The sequence below is a fragment of the Aquarana catesbeiana genome, linkage group LG01 (assembly GCF_042186555.1).
Source record: "Aquarana catesbeiana isolate 2022-GZ linkage group LG01, ASM4218655v1, whole genome shotgun sequence".
NCBI lineage: Eukaryota > Metazoa > Chordata > Amphibia > Anura > Ranidae > Aquarana > Aquarana catesbeiana.
This window is the reverse complement of record NC_133324.1, coordinates 478,735,179-478,756,549: the sequence shown is the minus strand read 5'-3', so window position 1 is coordinate 478,756,549 and position 21,371 is coordinate 478,735,179. Positions and strand designations below refer to the sequence as shown.

The 21,371-nt window shown below is 41.6% G+C and overlaps 1 protein-coding gene across 2 annotated transcripts in view; it reads right to left on the bottom strand.

The window, feature by feature from the left end:
- Positions 1-21,371, bottom strand: part of ECPAS (Ecm29 proteasome adaptor and scaffold) — a 185,067-nt gene that overhangs the window by 69,783 nt on the left and 93,913 nt on the right. For both annotated transcript variants that reach the window (XM_073591496.1, XM_073591490.1), the window contains exons 17-23: positions 13,709-13,789; positions 12,650-12,875; positions 12,445-12,536; positions 12,129-12,263; positions 4,252-4,417; positions 3,919-4,091; positions 2,561-2,662 (exon numbers count right to left, since the gene is read on the bottom strand). In XM_073591496.1, the coding sequence (XP_073447597.1) occupies positions 2,561-2,662; positions 3,919-4,091; positions 4,252-4,417; positions 12,129-12,263; positions 12,445-12,536; positions 12,650-12,875; positions 13,709-13,789 (975 nt within the window). The remainder of the gene's footprint in view (positions 1-2,560; positions 2,663-3,918; positions 4,092-4,251; positions 4,418-12,128; positions 12,264-12,444; positions 12,537-12,649; positions 12,876-13,708; positions 13,790-21,371) is intronic.

Here is a 21,371-nt window from a genome sequence, read left to right as displayed (position 1 = left end):
GTAGCCCAGTACCGCAATCCCCCTCGGACGTAGCAATGCCATAAACGAGGCCAACAGTTTTGTGAAGACCCGAGGCAAGGAACTGATAGTGTTCCTCTCCCACAGCAAAGCGGAGGAAACGCTGATGTCAGACACATATTGGAATGTGCAAGTAAACATCCTTGATGTCGACAGAGACTAGAAAATCCCCCTGATGTAGGGATGCCACTACCGTGAGAATGGACTCCATTCTGAATTTTTGTACCGGCACAAAGCGGTTCAGGGCCTCGAGGTCCAGAATTGGACGGACCTTGCCCTTTTTTTTTTTTTGGGATCGTAAACAGGTTTGAATAAAAACCTTGAAACCGTTCCAAGACTGGGACAATCGCTCCATGAAGCAACGGGTCCTGCACCGCCCTGAAGAGAGCTTGCAAGCAGTCCAGGGACAGGCGTACATTGGAAGAGAAGAACCTTTCCAGAGGGCAAGAACAAAATTATATCTTGTAACCAGAAAGAATCACTTTGTGGACCCACTCTAGAGAATCCTGCTCTTGGCTTGCCAGACCAGGGCCGCTTGGACGGTTTTGAACCCTTGTCAGTGGACCCGGAGGGATACGAATAAAGCATTCATTTTTTTGCTCCAAGCTTAAAATGGTTGAAGAAAAAACCTCCTTAGTAATATACACAGGGGCTGTAGTGTTAAGAGCAGCTGCAACACCCATCACTCCTGATGGCTCACTCTGACCAGCCATATTACTCTCAGGGGAGGATGCTATCTTTACTGGGATAGGTCTAGGCTTTCGTGTGACGGTAGAAGTCTTTCTAGAGCCCTTTTTTGAGGTGTTTTTCACCCCCCTACCAGAAGGAATGCAGCCACTGCTTGAGCAATAGTCCAGCTCTGTCACTGATATTAATACGCAGCCTGATGCAGTAGTAAATGTGTCAAAAGGAATGCCTGTGTCACCAAACCTCTCATATGCCACCTTTGCTCGTGTCCCTCCGCAGCTTGCAATAGCACAAATGGTGCCTTTTAAAACATACCTCCCGTGCTGGATGCTGGAGGATGCCAACGCCACGCTAAGCCCCCCTCTTTTTTTAAAAAAAAAAGAGCTTTTTCCCCGCGCGAGCGCGGCCTCCGATTCTATGGGATCCACAGAGAGGGAAGAAGGAAAGGTGAAGGGGGTCTGGAAGCCGCCGAGCAGCGTGCCGGTCGCGCCCTTTTTGTTTTTCTTTACCCTTCACAGTGGGTTCGGTTAAACCTTCAGGAGATGGGGATCCTCGGGGAAACCCACAATCCTGGACCTGTAATAGCACCACCGCCAGTAAAAACTTTATGGCCTTAATACCAAAAAGTACTGGATCCCGGGGTCCAGCACTCTAAAGAGAAGCTTTTACAGGCAAGACCTCGTTTCTTCGAATACGAGGCACGGGTACCATTCAATTCGACCCAAAAAGACACCTTGAATGGATCCGGCTGCATGGCTAGCCCCAGCAAGGATTGCTCCAGTGGAGCTCAGCACAGCACATCTTTACTCGTGACCAACACCTTAGACACTGGCGAAAAAAACTGAGGCACGCCCAGCATTGGCAGGGGTTATATAGGGAGTGCACTTTTTGTCTTAGGGCGTACCAGTGTCTATCAACTGAAGGTGGCCTATAACCCACATTGTACATTGTAGTGTACATATTGCGGTCCACAGACTCTGTCTTTCTGAATATAGAGCACTGTTGTCTGTCAATGAACGAAAGAGAAATAATATTTAAATAAAAATCAAAGCACCCCTATTCCCCCTGTGCTCAGGTACGTACAGTACTCTGCAAAAGTTTTAGGCAGGTGTGAAAAAATGCTGTAAAGCAAGAATGCTTTAAAAAATATATTTTAAATTGTTCATTGTTACCAATTCACAAAATGCAAAGTGAGCGAACAGAAGAAAAATCTAAATCATATCAATATCTGGAGTGACTACCTTTTGGCCTCAAACCAGCATCAATTCTTACATTCTTCTGCATAAGAGAACGGGAGTGGGCTGAGCCTGTGACTAACAGTTAATCCCTCAACTGCCAGACAGTTAAGTTAATCAGTGGGTGCTTTTAGTAGTACAAGGTAAATTTGTCTAGCAATTGGGGGGTTTTGAAAAAGCACTTCTATAGTGTGAAACGCATCAACCTACCTGCATTTCCCCTGCCTGTACCCACCCAGTGCTTTTAATATTTATGCTTCAATAAAGACTTTATACTTTACTTTCTGTGTGGGTGTGCTGCCGATCCGAAGATTCTCTGTTCCATGTTTTCTGCTGCAGTGGCAGGGCGTGCACCCCACCTCACAGAAGCAACATTGGAGTGTTACCAATTGTATCACCTGTGAGCAGCGATCTCTTTTTCAAATACCTCTATCCAGCTTGTAATGAAAAAGCCTAGCAGGCAGTAATTGCCCTGGAAGCCATAGTTTGGAGATCACTGTCTAAGGTCATGAGGCATATTTTTTTTCTAATGGCAAATGGGCCGATATTAGCAATTCGCTTTTAAATAAAGGTGCAAAAAACTGGGGAAGTTAACACAAATATAGAACTAAGCCACTTACTTCCACTGACTCCATGAGTCCCTGCAACAACATCTTCTGATGAGGGAACCTTCCATCACCAACAGGAAAGTAGCCCAGTGTCTTTATGGCTCGTTCTTTAGACTGAGTAAAAAATGAAAGGAAACAATGAAAAAATAAATAAGCAAAAGATGACACAGAGGAAGGGCTGGTTAATGAAAGATTCTGCAGGTGCTAACAAAAAGCTGAACAGTGTTATCTAAAGCTGCCCATAGATGGTGCGATTTTCTTTCCTGCAACCACAGACCCATTAGCTAGTTCACACCACTGCATTCCAGTGGTTTTTTCTGCATCCAAAACGCATAGAAAGTAGGTTACATGGTTTTCAATGGCATAGTTCACATCAAAAACACAAGAAAAAAAAAGCATCTGGAGAGCATCCGGAAACACGGTAAAAACACGCATGCAGAAACGCATCTGAAACGGATCTGGAGGATGTTTTTGTGGTGTGAACTAGCCTTAAAGTGGTTGTAAACTTTTTACAACCACTTTTGACTACAGGTAAGCCTAAAATAAAGCTTACCTGTAGCTACCACGGATATCGCCTAAACCTGCACGGTTTAGGAGATATCCCCCTGTATCTGCATGTGCCAACGTCATCGGCACATGCGCACTGAAGCAATGGCACGTCCATGCGTTACTTCAGCTAGTATGCCATTACTGGCGGCTCCGGGAGCGACGTCGCCGGCCGGAGCGGTGTACGAGAACCGCTGCGGGGGCTTCGATCTAGGGTAAGTAATTCATAATGAGCTAGTATGCTATGCATACTAGCTCATTATGCCTTTGTCTTGCAGGTTTTTTATTTTATTTTTTTGGGGGGGTTTACAACCACTTTAAACTTTGATTTTCATGCATTTTATCTACAATCACCCTAACTAAAGAGCCTTTTCACCACTTTTTTAATTACATACATTTTTTATTGTATATATTTTACACCATTTCGATTCAAATTTAAAATGTTTTGTTATAATTTTGATGTATTTTATCCAGTGCACTGTACACCTTTTCCTGATTAAGTGGCCACTAAAGTACCACGAAATGCATTGATGATATTTTACCCTGTTTTTATGATCAATAAATACCAACCTTACTGAAAAATGCACTTTGAAGTACCTTTTTGTTTAATGGGCTCCTCTGCTGACCACACATTGGTTCAATTTTGGGACCTCATTCTTTGTATCATATTAGAAATTAGAATCAGTGACAGAATAAAATTTCCACTAATTTCAACACTGTAGATATATCTCAGTAAACGATATCTATCAAAATTTAATTTGTGCCAATAAATATTGCCCTCCATCTTGCTATACAAAATGAGTAGAAGCTCATTGCACATTGACCTTATTAGTTTCTTTGCCAGATGTTATCCTGCCCAATAGATTTTCTACAAGCTGCTTCTTGGTGAAGCCAGGACCTTCATCAGGTATGGGAAGGGACGCATTCCGTCCAATCTCTCCTAAAGCTGTAGCTGCAGCAACTGATAACAAAGGAGATGAATTGTCCAAAAACATGCCTGTGCAAGGAGGGGAAAACAAACATACTTTTATGAGCATTTTCATTAAACAATTTGAAAGATCACTTACAGATGTAATAGCAAATGATATTGCATTGCATTGTATCCATTAATAACATATTTTGCCAAAATGTATACATCAAAATTCAGTTTGTCTCACCAATGGTTTCCACACAAGTCTGGATGATTTCATCCTCGTTATATATAGAGAGAGATCCAGAGGTCTCCATACTTTCCAGCTCCTCTTTACTCGTGTGACATTTATCTAAATATCTCCAAATCAGGTAGCCCAATGCCAAGATGGAGCCATGCTGAGCCTCTGGGTTCTGCAAACATCAGAAACGGTTTGGGAATTCTGTTAGGATGAAATTCTTTAAATTCACATTTTAGTACTAACTTTTTGGGAAATGGGGTGTGCATGTAGGTGCTGTATGGATAACAAATGAGCAATTTTTATGTACATCAATAAGCACTGCTATTTATGAAACATTAAGTCACATTTTTGGCATGGTTATCGGAAAATCCATATTTTATGATGCCACATTGCCACTTATGTACAAAAGATTGACCACAACAAATAAAGCAGGCCAAAAGGGTACAAGGTATTGCCTGAGGCCATTCGAAATGATTTTTCTAGCCTATAGTGAAATAATGCACCATACACATCCATCTATCCATGTCTCCATGATTTATTTTGCTCATAAATGATAAATCACTTTGAAAAACACCCCCTAGCATTTCTGGCTGTGGCCATCTTGGGTAAGGGCAGATGATTCATGTAGCATTTACTTCCTGGAATCCTTCCTGGGGAGAACAAATACACAGAAGGAGCTCAACCAAGTGAATCTCAGAGCATCTGCTATGGCATTGTATATTTACACCATGTGTAGACAGTGGCACAGTACAAATGGAAGGCCTAGCCAAAAATTTCTATGATATTGGTATTAATATTAATCTGTGTAAAAAGTAAACCATAGGTAGGCCGAACTGCTGTCAACTGCAGAAGGAGATTTCAGGTTCAGTGCTTGTTTAACCCTTTCATGCCTAAGCCTATTTCTGACATTTGTTGCTTGCAAGTTAAAATCCGTATTTTTTGCTAGAAAACTCCCAAACATTATATATATTTTTTAACATAGACCCTAGAGAATAAAACGTCGATCGTTGCAATATTTTATGTCACACTATTTGCGAAGCGGTCTTTCAAACGCAATTTGTTGGGGGAAAAAAAAAAAAAAAGACACTTTCATGAATAAAAAAAAAAAAAAAACTAAACAGTAAAAAGTTAGCCCATTTTTTATGTATAAATGTGAAAGATGATGTTACACCGAGTAAATAGATACCTTACATGTCATGCTTTGAAATTGCGCACACTCGTTGGAATGGTGACAAACTACGGTACCTAAAAATCTCCATAGGTGGCGCTTTAAAAAAATTAATGGTTACCAGGTTAGAGTTACAGAGGAGGTCTAGTATTATTTTTATCATTTTGTTCCTTTCTTTTGGTGGTATTTGATCACTTCTGCGATTTTTATTTTTTGCGCAACAAATAAAAAAAGACCGAAAATTTAGAAAAAAAAAAAAAGTTTTTCTTTGTTAACATTTTTTGTAAATAAGTACGTTTTCTTCTTCAATGACGGGCACTGATATGGTTGCACTGATGTGCACCGATAAGGTGGCACTGATGGGCATCACTAATTTTTAGTGTGCCATAGATGTGCCAGTCAGTGCCCATTTGTGGGCACTGATTGGCATATGTGGATCATTAATTTTCACATGTGGATGGCCATGGGAGATGTACCTGGCCATCCACATGTTAGGAGCTTCCCTGGTGGTCCTAGCGGCTTCCCTGGTGGTCTAGTGTGGGCATCCGAGGGGGGGGGTTTATCAGCGCAGACTGGAGGCTCTTTACCGAGATCGGTGCAGTGGTGTGTCTGACACACCGAACCACCGATCGCCGCTATCAGTACATTGTTTACACTGATAATCAGGGCACTGATCAGTGCGGCCCCATCAATGCACATCAGTGAAGAAGAAAAATGACTTCGCAAAATTTGGTACATTTTTTTAACCTCCCTGACGGTATGATTATTTTGGATTTTAGGTGCTGAAAGCGGTACAATTATTTTGCATGGAAATTTGGCATTTTATATTGTAGGCCTGTAATCCTTAACAATAACACACTTAAATCTGTCCAAACAAGAGTCTAGTAGATATCCCGGGTATGATGAAGTTTGAAACACAAAAACATAAATTATAATATAATAAATATAAATAATTAAAAAATAATAATAATATAATAATAATAAAATACATTTCCCCACTTTTGACGTAAAGGGACATTTTTGGTTGCTATGGACAATCTCAAGTTTCCAGGCAGAAAGAATAGTATATATAACATAAAACTGCATGCAGGGCATGGGCCAAAGCACTGGGGACAAAAAGGATGTGAAATAATTTCATACAGTACTGTAATCTGTACGATTACAGTACTAGATGTGTTATGGTTTGTACATTTTATTGAATTTGCCGCCAGGCTCCGCCCCCGTGTGTCGCGACACTCGCAGGGAACGGAGCCTGGCACGGAGAGGCTTCGGAGGAGACAGAGCCTGCAGACACAGCGGGGGACATCGCAGGATCCTGGGGACAAGGTAAGTAAAGCCGCACCAGGTTCCTGCAATGTAATCCCGAGTGTGGCTCGGGGTTACTGATAATGGTGCTGAAATTTAACCCCGAGCCACACTCGGGAATACCGTCGGGGAGGCTACGTTTTTTTTTGGCCTTTGTTTAGCAAAAAATAACAAAATACAAACCACAGTGGTGATTACATACCACTCAAAAAAACAGTTTTGCAAGACCACGCAAAAAAACATCCATATTGGTCGTCAAACATGCAAATTACAAAAAATAGGATTTTTATTACAGCTTACCTGTAAAATCCTTTTCTTTGGATACCTCATGGGACACAGAGCCTTAAGTAATTACTTAAGGGTTTATGGGCCACCTTCAGGTGTTGACCCTGGTATACCCAATCAAGGAAGTTTACTCCCTATATAACCCCTCCGCCTTCCAGGAGCACATCAGTTTTTGTAGCAAAGCAATACACTTAAATCCCAAAAGAGGGGAGGGACCTCTGTGTCCCATGAAGTATATCAAGAAAAGGATTTTACAGGTAAGCTGTAATAAAAATCCTATTTTCTTTATTGTATATCATGGGACACAGAGCCTTAAGTAATTACTTAATGGGACGTCCCATAGCAATGCTACTTGAGGGGAGAGAGAGACAACCCGCAGGGTACCCCCAGACTTGAGGACTTATACTGCTGCCTGCGATATCCTCATACTGCCTTACATCCACCTGATAACATTTTTGTGAATGTATGCACTAAAGACCAAGTTACGGCCTTACAGATCTGAGCCATGGAGGCCTGATGACACACTGCCCAAGAAGCACTAACCGCCCTGGTAGAGTGCGTCTTAACTTGAAACGGGGGAATCTTACCCCTTGAATCATAAGTTTTGAATTATAACTTGCCGAATCCACATAGAGACAGTGGATTTCGACACTGCCTGTCCTTTATTAGGACCCTCTGGCAGAATAAATAAGACATCAGTCTTAAGAATCTGAGCAGTTGTCTAAGTAGATTTTCACTGCTCTCACCACATCAAAACAATGTAGTGACCTTTCTTCCCTGGAACGTGGTTTTGGAAAAAACAATGGCAGGACAATATCTTGGTTCAGGTGAAAACCTGAAACTACTTTAGGCAAAAAGCCTAGACGAGGGTGTAACCACTCTGTCCTCATGAATAATCAAATATGGCTCTTTACAAGAAAGAGCAGCCAATTCCGAAACCCTCCTTGCTGAGGATATAGCAATCAAAAATACCAGCTTCCTTGTCAGAAGGACTAGGGGAATATGTTGTATCGGTTCAATTGGCTGTTTTTGTAACACAGACAAAACTAAGTTTAAGTCCCAATGGTTCAAGGGGCTTTGACGGGCGGATTAAGCTGCGTCACCCCTTGTATAAAGCCCCGGACTAAAGAATGAGTAGCAAGTGGTCTTTGAAATAAGACCGATAAAGCTGAGACTTGGCCTTTAATAGTACTTAAGACCAATTTCATTTCTACCCCTAATTGTAGAAAGGCAAGAATTCTGCCTATGATAGGGAATATGCTGTATCGGTTCAAATGGATGTTTTTGTAACACTGACAAAACTAAGTTCAAGTTCCAAGGGCTCAAAGGTGATTTAACTGGTGGATTAATCCGCATCACCCCTTGCATAAAACCCTGGACTAAGAATGCGTAGCAAGCAGTCTTTGAAATAAAATCGATAAGGCTGAGACTTGGCCCATAATCATACTCAGGGCCAACTTCATCTCTACGTCTAATTGTAGAAAGGCAAGAATTCTGCCTATGATATATCTCCGAGGGTGCCAACCCTTGGATTCACACCAGGAAACATAAACCTTCCAGACTCTATAATGTATAGTTCTGGAAGTTGGTTTCCTTGCATTAATCAAAGTAGAGCTAACTGACCCAGAAAGCCCACGTTTCCTCAGAATGGGGGTTTTAATAGCCAGGACGTTAAATTTAGCGTTCGTAAAGTAGGATGGAATATCGACCCCTGTGAGAGCAGGTCTGGCCTTAGTGGAAGGGACCATTGATCCTCCACTGCCATCTTTACGATCTCTGCATACCATGACCTTCTGGGCCATGCTGGTGCTGCCAGAATTACCGTTTTTCTTTCCAGCTTGATCCTGCAAAGAAGTCGTGGCAGCAACTGAATAGGGGGAAATGCATAGATCAGTGAGAACTGATCCCACGGTATTACCAACGCATCTGTTCTGCATGCGAATGGATTCTTTGTTCTGGACACAAAGTTAACTAACTTTGTTGAACTGGACGCTAGAAGATCTACATCCGGAGTCCCCCATCTTTGACAAAAAGCCCGAACATATGTCGGGGTGAGGAGACCATTCCACTGGGAATAATCTGCTGGGGGCGCAAGTAGTCCGCCTGCCAATTCTCTATTCCCGGAACAAAGACTGCCGATAGGCACGGAATATTTCTTTCTGCCCAAGTTAGAATATGGTTCACCTCTCTCTACGCTGAGAGACTCTTGGTGCCCCCTTGGTGATTGATATAGGCCACAGCTGTGGCAATGTCGGATTGGATCCTGACAGGACAATCCCTTAACCTGGAAGTCCAGGCTTTCAGAGCCAGACGCACTGCCCGAATTTCTAGGATGTTGATGGGCAAGGTTCTATCGGTTCTTGAACACTGTCCTTGGACAGTTATCTTTTCTAGTACTGCTCCCCAGCCTAAAAAGGCTGGCATCTGTCGTTACCACTTTCCAGATAACTGGTCTAAAGAATTTTTCTCTTAGCAGATTCTTTAGTAACTATCAATTGAGGCTTTGGGACACCTTTGGGGACAGCCACATTGGCAAGTCCAAAGCTTGGATCGTTTTGTTCCAAGCAGATAGAATACTGTTTTGCAACAGTCTCGAATGGAACTGGGCATAGGGAACTGCTTCGAATGAAGCCACCATCTTTCCTAACAACCTTAAAGGCGAACAAGGGATCTCCTTTTGACCTGACCCTCCGCACCAACTCTCTTATGGAGTTGTCTTTTGCTTGGGGCAAGAACACCCTTCTTCTGGGCTGTATCTATAATCAGACCCAAATCTTCCAGCTTTTTTAGCAGTTCTAAGGGAGACTTCTCTGGGTTGAGAAAGCAACCCAGACTTTTCCAGGTAACTGGTTGTAATGCGTACACCTTGCTCCAAACAACGATTGGTCTATTAGCAATAGATCGTCTAGGTATGCCAAGACTGTTTATGCTGTTCTACTTTGAACCGCAAAAACCTTTGGCGAGCAAGAAATATAGGGACATGTAGATATGCATCCCTGATGCCAAAAGACACCAGAAGTTCTCCTCCTTGTAGGATAGAAACTACTGACCTGATCGACTCCATAGAAAGGAGCGGCTCTTCAGGAACTGATTTAGATTCTTTAGATCTAGAATGGATCTGTTGAATTTCTGCGTGGATCTGTACATGTACAGGAAACGCATAAAAAATGCTGTGAAAGTTTTAAGGAACCTAAGAAGAAACAGAACTATCAGCTGACTCAGCTAGAGGTAGCTTGAAAGAGGCCCGAACCTTCTCTGTAAGAGATTTGTACCAGCAATCTCTCAGATTGCGAGGCTGAAAAAGGTTCAACTCCAATTGTCTTCTCTGTAGAGGAGTAATCGGTTTGCCTTTCTTCCTGATCACTTCAGGGTAACCCCTCATCCTCTACCCACTGTTCCCTTGATAAGGGGTTTACGGTGGGGGAGGGGGATAGGGGGATCTAACATGCTTCCTATCCTTTTGGATAGCATATGCGATTACAGTCGCTAATTTTCCTTCTAGGCCATGCAGGGCGGAGAAAAAAAAAAAAAAGCATTTTCAATCATGTATATAGTGGTTGAAATGTTTTCTGTGCCTGGGCCTGACCCTGAGCCTTTTTCCTCTAGAGTCTGACGGTGAAAGTCGTCGCCACTGCCTAGAGGCGGATGCCCTAGGTGCAGGAGAAAAAGCCAGTTTAAATGAAGGATGTTTATACTTTCTTTTGACTGGCAAAAGAGTACTCTTCCCACTAGACATTGTTCGGATATATTTATCCAAGTCATCCCCAAATAGTCGCTCCCCATGAAAAGGGAAACTAGTCAAAGCTTTTAACAAGGTGCTTCAGCTGACCAATCTTTTAACCACAGGGTCCTACGCATGTGTATTAACACAAGCGCAAGGCGGGACACCTGGTGAATAGAGTCTTTCATGGCGTCTATGGCAAAACATAGCGCCTTTGGTAGTTCGGCCAACTCACGGGCCTGTTGTGCAGGGACCTCCTCTTAAGGGCTATTTTGAACTGGTCCTTTAGGGACTGAGAGATGCCCATTGCAGTAAAAGCAGGCTGAGAAATGGCTCCTGCCAAGGAAAAAGAGGATTCTAACAGAACTTTTATCTGTTGGATCTTTAGGCACTTGTTCATTGTCTACTGGACAAGTTAGACTTTTATTGATGCTGGAAATCGCAGCGTCAACTGCTGGTATTTTCCATTTCTTTGTGAATTTCTCCTCCATGGGATAGAGAACTGAAAATCTTAATGAAGGGAGAAAATGCTTATCCGGGTGATCCCATTCAGCATAAATAAGCTTAGTAATGCATGGACCGGAAACGCATGAAAAGGTTGTAAGGGTTTTAAAGAACCCAAGGAGGTGATCGAACTTTCAACTGACTCTGTTAGGGGCAGCATGAAAGTAGAATGAACCATCTCCGTAAGATTTTGTACCATTAATCTTTCAGATTGCGAGGTTGTAAAAGGTTCATCCATTTCCTCTGCAGAGGAATAATCGGCTTGTTTTTCTACTTCATCGCTTGAGGGTAATACCTCATCCTGTGCCCACTGTTCCCATGGTAAAGGGTTTGAGGTGGGGGAAGGGGATCTAGCACGCTTTCTATCCACTTGAGTAGATGCGATTAAAGCCGCTGATCTTCCTTTTAAGCCTTGCAGGGCAGAAGAAAAATGCATCTTCAGTCACGTATACAAGGGCTGAAGTGTGAGAAGCAGTTGCCCCACCAATAGGTTCCAATGACTCACCCTGGCTTGCCATGTCTGGTATATCCAGAGAGGAAGACAGTGGAGGCATGACTGGAGTTCCCAGCACCTGGGGGTGGAATTTTTGGTACCTTTGTGGTAGATCTGGAAGTCATAATGCTAAGCACAAAAGCAGAGGAACTTTTAAGACAATATACTATTGCTTAGTAATAGTAGTAACTGTTTGGTAACCTGTTGTAAAGGCGAATTTCACAAACTCAACAGCTAAAGATGGGTATATTGAAGGCTGGTCACACATGTCTTCCAAAGCAATGCATGGGGAATTATGACTTACATATCTGAACCACAGAGACCCTCACTTTTCCAAACATCATATCCCACAATTGCAAGTAAAGTTTGCATATCTTCCTATTTCCAGGTTGAACTTCATTACTCACATGTACATCCTTGGCACACTTGATAAGGTTCTGCAGTTTTGACTTTATCTCAGAACTAGGTAGAGTAGAAACAACTACAGCATACAGCTGAGCTGCCAGCTCTCGCATCTCTTCCTTGTTAGAAATCATTAAACTCTATGAATTAAAAAAAATGGCATTAAAACAAAGGTAGCTGGAAACACTGAAGGAGATAGCAAGAAGAAACAAAGATGGAAAACCTAAATAAAATGGTAGTTTGCAGGGGTAGGAAGGAAACGTGACAATTTAAGCACACATTTAATAGTAACATATGACACAGACAATAGCTAGTTCTTACTTTTATCCAGTCTACTTTGTCCAACAGAGTGGTAGCTAACTTCTGTGGATACACTGACACTGCTTCCAAAAGGCAATACATAACTTGCAAGCCTGAAATTAGATGTATACAAAACATGTCTAAATGAATGCTATACTTGGGCTTCAAATTATAAAAAGACAACAGGAAAAAAAATAATAAAGTACTAGTAAGGATTAGTGGCTACCTCCAGCTGAAGATAACAGTTGCTGCATAAGGCTTATATACATTTCCACAGGGTTCATGTCTTCTATCTTAGAGTAGGTGGACTCCAGATCAGTGAAGCCATTAGTCATTAGTTCTCTCACATAACGTCCAATAGCTGGGGCTTGATCTTGCATGTCTGCCAATGACTGACATGTTGGGTCCAAACCAGCACTATGAGCCAGGCACATTCTTAAATAAAGGATTATCTGTGTAAAGAGGAATAAATGTAAAACAATAAATATTCCACGGAATACAGCGTAGATATTAATCAAAGAGAAAAACATGTGCCTAAATTGCACCTTTATAATTCCTTACATACAAAAACATCACTAAAGCTGGGTCACAGGAGTCGACTTACTTTTTCGCTCTTGTGACCCAGAGTAAGCTAATAGTGGGCTAAAGCCCAATGTCAGCTGACATAACCATATTATTGGGATTCATCCAGATGCCTGATTGACTGTTTGCTACGGCTCTCCGCACTCAGCTGAGAGCCAAAGCCAGCTGCGCCCACCCCATCACCAGCCAATGCTCTAGTGAGTGCTGGAGGGGCATGAGCAGAAACTGGTGACTGGCAGTCACTGCTCTCTGTTCAAAGCCAACTGAACTAAAAAATCAGTTGTCGCATGATCGCTTATGGACTTAGAGTCGGCAGGGGACAGATTTAGCATGAGACTGATGCTGCACTATGAAGGGGAGTACGTAGGTTTATTTTTTGAAAACCCAAAATTTCTCCTTTAACATTTTCATAATTTTAGGCACATTTACATATTCGCGTAAATTGTTCATTAACGCAAACAAACATTTGGAAAACCTCTGGCAAACTACATGCTCACTATAGACCCAAATGTGCTATTATTTATTGTTTACAAATACAGAAGCAATACCTATTTTGCTTACTTTATGAAAATGTGACTTAATATACTGAATATAACAGCCCACAAAAAAAAAACAAACTAGAAATTCTTATGGTTTAGTGAATTAATTCTGGGTCTCTTGGTTAAGGTAGGACCATAAAAATGTTTTGCAGTCAACACTGTACCTCTAAAAATGCTGCAGGATTAAATGGTAGCACAGATGTGGCTGTTACAAATTTTACAGGAGTCTTCATCCGACTGGAAGCCTATTAAAGATAAAGGATAAAATGGGGAATTTAAAATTTTTCTTTATAGAGACTGCCACTATAATAGGAAAAGTCTAGTAAAAACATTGATTCATTCCATAAAAAAGCAGCTTAATAGCCTCATTCATTGCTACAATCAATACATTTCAAGAAGCGTTCTCTTCTGTAATAAAGCATAGAATGGTTACATCCTCTTACTACCATAACTCCCACAATCACAGACCTCCAATCGGTATAAATTGGTATGAGTACTACTGTTAAAAATAGAACAATCTCACAAGATCAGAGGAGAAAGCCACTGGATAGCAAACTGATGTGGGATGTTGACTATTTAGCAGCTTTCTCTCTTGATCTTGTGAAATTTTTCTATTTACAGCAGTAACATGCTCATCTAGCATGCTTTGATGCTACTGTGCATCTGGAAAGTATTCACAGGGCTTCACTTTTTCCACATTTTGTTATGTTACAGCCCTATTCCAAAGTGGATTAAATTAATTATTTTCCTCAAAATTTTACAAACAATACCCAATAATGACAATGTTTAAGAAGTTTATTTGAAATCTTTGCAAATTTTTAAAAAATAAAAAACAAACAGATATACTTGGCTGATAGGTTACGAGAGATTGAGGATCCCTATGTTCTGGACCCTTCTGCCCTACATTATTAGCTATGAGGGGATGCGTGGCATATGATTTGGCTTTGGTGACTAAGGCACTGAAACGGCTTCTTTACCAACATCAAAGTCTTTGACTCAGGAGCTGAAAATGGGCAGCTCCTGGCTTTTTTGGCCAAACCATAACCAGACACGATTAACATTTCTAGAATTTTTGAAAGTTCTACTACTCTCCACGCATCCCAAGAAAAGATCGTAGATTCCTTTTTACTATTTTATTTAGAACTATACAGATCCCAAGCTCATTATACCCCACCAGAACTTTATGAGTATGTAGATTATCCCTTTTCGTAGGTTAATGCTGGAACAAATGTCCCTAGACGAACCCATTTCGGTAGAAGAAATAAAATCGAGCACTTAAGGCTTTTGCTAAACATAAAAATGCCTGGTCCAGACAGGTTTCCCATAGAATGGTATTTGGCCCATAGAGACACCTTGGTTCCCAGGTTATGCAACATCTAATTTTGCCATTTTTAAAAATGGATGATTCCCCTATCTATGCATGAAGCGCTAGTGGTTCTGATTCCTAAACCTAACAAAGATCCCCTCTATTGTTAATCATATCGACCGATATTCTTAATAAACATGGATCTCAAGATTACTTCCAAAATCGTAGCCATTCGTCTAAATTCAGTGGTCACAACATCAACTCGGATCAAACTGGTTTCATTCCTGGACGATCCACGCATATCAATATCTGTAGATTATTCACTATTCTCCAATCCCCTAATGTTTTAGATATACCTTGGACAGTTGTGACCCTCAATACAAATATAGTGTTTGACTCTGTTGAATGGCCTTATCTTTTGTATATAAAAGACAAATTTGGGTTTGGCCCGAATTTTCTTGAGTGGATCCGTATTTTGTATGATCAACCCTTAGCCAGACTTCGTATAAATGGTAACATTTCTAGACCCTTCACTGCCCACCGTGGCACTAGGCAAGATTGCCCACTTTCCCCGTTATTATTTCCCCCTGCCATAGAACCCCTGGCACAGCTTCTTAGGTCTTCCCCGGTATTGCAAGGGATGTGGATAGGGTCACTAGAAGAGCAGGTCTCCTTATATGCAGATGACATGCTGCTATATCTCTCTAATCCCCAAGTTACAATTCCCATAGTACTGCAAGTTATCACTGATTTTGAAGCTTTCTCCGGATTTTGGTAAACTGGACTAAGTCCAGTGCTTTCCCCGCAGACCCCTCCATTCCATTTTCTCTCCCTCCAAATTGCTTCCTCGATTAACTATCTAGAAATTACAGTGCAATTACCAGTCTCTACTTATATTGCAAATAACCGTTTACCTTGCAAAGCCTCCTTCAAAAATTAATCAACTAGCTGGGCTACTCTACTATTGACACTGATGGGACAAATTAGTCTCTAAGATGTTTTTTCTACCCAAATTCTTGTATATTTAATCCAATTTCCCAATCTACATAACTAAATGGATCTTTCAAGAGATTGACTGTCTCCTATCGGCCTTTCTGTGGTACCTCAAGCACCCCAGAATCTCCTTAGAAACACCACAGTTGCCTGTGTCTCAGGGTGGATTAACTCTACCGAACCCAAGATTATACTATGCCGCACAATTAGTCTATGCACATTGGTGGCTTTTTCCCCAATTGAATAACACCGCTACTGTGGATGAAGCAGCAGCATTGCTCTCTGACTAACCTAATTTAATGGAAAAGGGTACATGTTCCTGAAGGCACAGACATAATTAAAACGTTTCCCTGAAAATATATAAGCATTATTTAACCCTAGTGTCAGTTACTTCAAATGTCATTTCTCCTAACCATCCTCTTTGGTTCAGTTCAACCCTTCCACATTTTTCTAGTTTCCCTGAAGCTTATTTATGGTCAAGGAAGGGACTAAAATATGTGCACCAACTGTATGATCGGGGTCCAATTCAAAACTTTGGTCACACTGCAACAAGAATTCAGGATCCCCAATTCCTGACGTTTTAGATACCTCGCGTTAAAACGTGCAGCTGGAACTCAGCTAGGCTACAGAGAGGTCCATTTTCAAAATTCTAATCTTGAAAAAGCTTCACTACAACCGGAGCACATGGGATTGATCTCCACCTACTATGGTACAGCATGGGCCTACCCGATTGCAATCTTTGAGAAACCGCTGGTCGTCAGATATTCCAGACCTCTGATGAAAACTGAGGAGGAGCTTCTTGATACTTATTTTGTTACCATCTCAGCTAGAGATAGAATGATCCAATTAGGCATTTTTCATAGAATTTATTATATGCCATTTCGGCTCTTCCGGATGCGCAAGCAGGATAGTGCAGTGTGTCATAAGTGCCATGGGGGTGAAGGAATTTTTCTTCATATGCTATGGAATTGTGAAAAAATACGACCATTCTGGTCTAATGTTACTCACTTTATAACTACTAATTTTGATCTTCCTAATATGTGTAGACCAAAATGGTGCATTTTGATAGTGACGGAGATGGAGCGATTTAAGTTCATACATTCTACATTTCTTACTGTTTTATGCTAAGAAAACTGTGGTATTGCAATGCATATAATCAACAGTAGTGTCCCTTAATCAATGGAAGCCTCTCAAGGGTATTACCGACCTATAAGCTCACCTATGAGGCTAGAGCATGTCCTCGTAAATTTGATAAAATCTGGGGCCCCTGGATAAAACTTTTTGAAACATGTACATTGCCTGAAACTTAAGATTCAATCTTCACAGATAGAGAAGAGAATTACTTGTATGATGTGGATTATGAGTGACTCTTTCTCTGTGGTACTGAACAGTCATGCTCATCAAACCCAATTGCCTATTGTATAAATTCCTATGTATAGGTGTTTTGTTTATTTCAGTTCTGTTTTTTTTTTTTTTTGTTACTATAAGATAATATTAATTTTTTTTTTTCCCCAAATACAGTAAAACCTTGGATTGCGAGCATAATATGTTCCGGAAACATGCTTGTAATCCAAAGCACTTGTATATCAAAGTGCATTTCCCCATAAGAAATAATGGAAACTCAGATGATTTGTTCCACAACCATTTATTCATAGGTCTTTCAGTTTAACCACTTCAGCCCCGGAAGGATTTACCCCCTTTCTGACCAGAGCACTTTTTGCGATCCGTCACTGCGTCGTTTTAACTGACAAATGTGCAGTTGTGCGACGTTGGACCTAAAACAAAATTGACGTCCTTTTTTCCCCACAAATAGAGATTTCTTTTGGTGGTATTTGATCACCCCTGCGTTTTTTTATTTTTGCGCTATAAACAAAAAAAGAACGACAATTTTGAAAAAAAAAGCAATTTTTGTTACTTTTTGCTATAATAAATATCCCCCAAAAATAAATAATTTTTTTTTTTTCCTCAGTTTAGGCCTATATGTATTCTTCTACATATTTTTGTTAAAAAAATAAATAAAAATTGCAATAAGCATATATTGATTGGTTTTGCGCTAAAGTTATAGCGTCTACAAAATAGGGGATAGTTTTATGGCATTTTTATCATTTTTTTTTTCTTTTTTTAATATTAGTAATGGCGGCGAACTGCGATTTTTATCGTGACTATGATATTATGGTGGACACATTTGATGTTGGGACCATTGTCATTTATACAGCGATCAGTGCTATAAAAATGTTACTGTGTAAATGACACTGGCAAAGAAGGGGTTAAACACTAGGGGGCGATCAAGGGGTTAAGTGTGTCCTAGGGAGTGATTCTAACTGTGGGGGGGTGGGCTACTACTCACATGACAGCGATCACTGCTCCTGATGACGGAGCAGTGATCTCTGTCATGTCATTAGGCAGAACGGGGAAATGCCTTGTTTATATAGGCATCCCCCCTTGACACGATCGTGGGCACCCGGTGGACATAGAGTCCACGGGCCACAATGCCACATCTTAAAGGGGACGTACCTGTACTCCCAGCTGTGCCATTGTGCCGACGGGGTAAAGCTGTCCACATAAACTGCCCTCCGCACCGCCGGCTCTCACCGCTGTCAGTCTGCAATCGTGACTGGGAAGACTACACTGAAAGTGAGGCTTGAAGCGCTCATGGAAGAGATGACATTGATGGCGGTTCGGAGGACGGTATATGTGGACAGCTTTACCCCGAATGCCTGCTTACTTAGATGTGCCTGTTTTAATCATCAACCATGCGAGTTGATAAATGTTGCATCTTTATTAAATGTAACCATATTACTACACATAGAGGCGCCTCTCTTCTCTTTTATACTCATTTGTGACATGACGCTACTTGTGTATCAAGACATTGCTTGTATATCAAGACAAAATTTATTTAAAAATGTTGCTCGTCTTGCAAAACGCTCTCAAACCAAGTTACTCTCAAACCAACGTTTTACTGTATGTGGAACAATGATTGTAGGCTGATATTTCAGTTATCTGGAACTATCTCTGGAATTGTTCCTATTGTTTTGTTGTACAGCAGATGTTACTAAACAGTTAAAAAAAAAAAAAAAACCTGTAGAGAAGAGAGGGCTGTAGATAGACAAGTAAAAGCAGGATGTAGAAGGATTTGTTTTATCTTTGTGTACCACCTGAGGCTATTCACTTCACTGGGTATATGGGAGGGTTTACAACCACTAAGTATGAAACAATAGAGCACTATTGTAAGCTGCTAATTTACCAACTGTATCTATGCGGATAATAAAACTATCCTCAATTCACAAGCTTTAAAGAGAAAGTAAACTCCGGGGTTTTTACCCCTTTTTTTCTTCCCTGAAAAGTAAAGGCATAATGTGCTAGTATGCGTCACATACTAGCACATTATGTGACACTTGGTTGCAAACTAAGCTCGTGTCGTCCCCACTGCAGGCCGCATCCATCTTCACCCATCTTCCTTCCGGGGCCGTGGACTCCTGCTGTGTGACTGGCCAGAGCCACGTGATGTCGCTCCCGAATCGGAGCTGCCGGCCACGGGCGGCTGTTCCTTTAGAGCCTATGCGCCAACGACATCATCGGTGCAGTATACAGTAAATAGCCCCTAAACGGCGCAAGTTTAGGAGATATTTACAGTACAAATCATAAAAGAAAGGTATACAACCTCTTTAAAACCAGACTATAATTCCAAATGTAGTGCAACAAGCCATATACATTGTGCTACCCTAATATCCCAAGCAAAATATATACTGCTAAACTTGTGTGGAAAAAAAAAATATTTTCCATGTATTCATATAATGCATACACATCCAACTGTATTCATAAAGTCTTTTTGTGTTTTTACAACAAGGGTGTGTGCATCGTGCAGTCAATTTCACTGTGTTTCCAAACCACATTCCACCACTGGTGGAACACATCTTGTCAGCAGACCAGATGTGTTCTTTTCTTCATAATGACTACATTATAGGAGGTCATAAATAGTGTTTTTCCCCTTACTGAGGTCCTTAGGCTCCAAATAGTATCCACCGACACTTAAAATCGATTTACATAAATCCTGTCACATTCTATTGTGCACTAAATTCTCAGTGCACCAAAGTGAAAAAGCACAAAAGTAAAGTTAGTGGTATGACACCTGCTGCCAGTATAATACATACAGCCTCCAGCTACTTCCTCATTCGTGCTGTGCATGATGACGTCACCCAGACTCTGTTCAACGCATTTTGTCATGATCATGAGAGTTCTTCAGAGGAAGAGAATTGGGTGATGACAAGTAGCTTATATAGCACCAAAACTGGAGAAGGTTTCTGAGAAAATGGCATCAGGGTAAACTCCTGTGCACCATATCTTACATAAAAACAATTATATACAAAACTTGATCATTTTGATATTCTCTTCCACAAACCCAACCTGGTATTTGTAAACATTGCATAAAACCATACTCTCATGAGGCTGAGGGGTGGGTAACCCGTTTACGTCACCGAGTGGCCCCGCCCTCAGAGGTGGAGATGTTGCTTTTTTTTTTCTTGCTGTCTCGGTTCGTCGGGCGGAGTGATAGAAGATGAATGGACATCGCGGGACATTTTTTTTTTTTTTTTTTAATAAAGGACTTGTCCCAAAGTGTCTCCTGTCTTTTTTACCATGTTTGGTGAAATGGTAGGGGTACGATGTACCCGTTACCAGTTTACATGGGGGGGGGGGGGGCTGGGATCTGGGGGTCCCCTTGTTAAAGGGGGCTTCCAGATTCAGATAAGCCCCCCGCCCACATACCGTCCTAACCACTGGGCAAGGGTTGTGGGGATGAGCCACTTGAACCCATCAAAATGGGGACAAGGTGCTTTGGGGGGCTACTCCAAAGCACTCTCCCCATGTTGAGGGCATGTGGCCTGGTACGGTTCAGGAGGAGGCCGCTCTCTCGTCCCCCCCTTTTCCTGCAGCCTGCCAGGTTGTGTGCTCGGATAAGGGTCTGGCATGGTTTTTTGGGGGGACCCCTATGTCATTTTTTTTTTATTTTGGCACAGGGTTCCCCTTAATTTCCATAACAGACCTGAAGGGCCTGGTATGGATTTTAGGGGAACCCCCTCGCAATTTTTAAAAAAAACTTTTGGCTCCGGGTTCCCCTTAATATTCATACCAGACCCAAAGGGCCTGGTAATGGACTGGGGGGGAACCCATGCCATTTTTTTTCAATGAGTTTTATCTATATTGCCAAGACCCAACAATTCATTACAGCCGCTATCAGTTTAAAATTTTCCCTTTAGAAATGTCATTTTGCTGTGGTACTATTCTAAACATGAGAAAAATGCGCCACTTTACAGGTATACTATAGACACCCCCAGGCACAATATTTAACCAGTTACCAACCGGCCCATAGCCAAATGACGGCTGCAGGGCGGTTGGATAACTCTGGGAGGGCGTACAGTGACTTCCTCCCAGAATCCTGCTCTTGCACGCCCCCTGGGGTGCGCACTCGAGAACATCCGTGACCACGGATCACGGTAAACGGCCGCTAATCGCGGCCGTTTACCATGTGA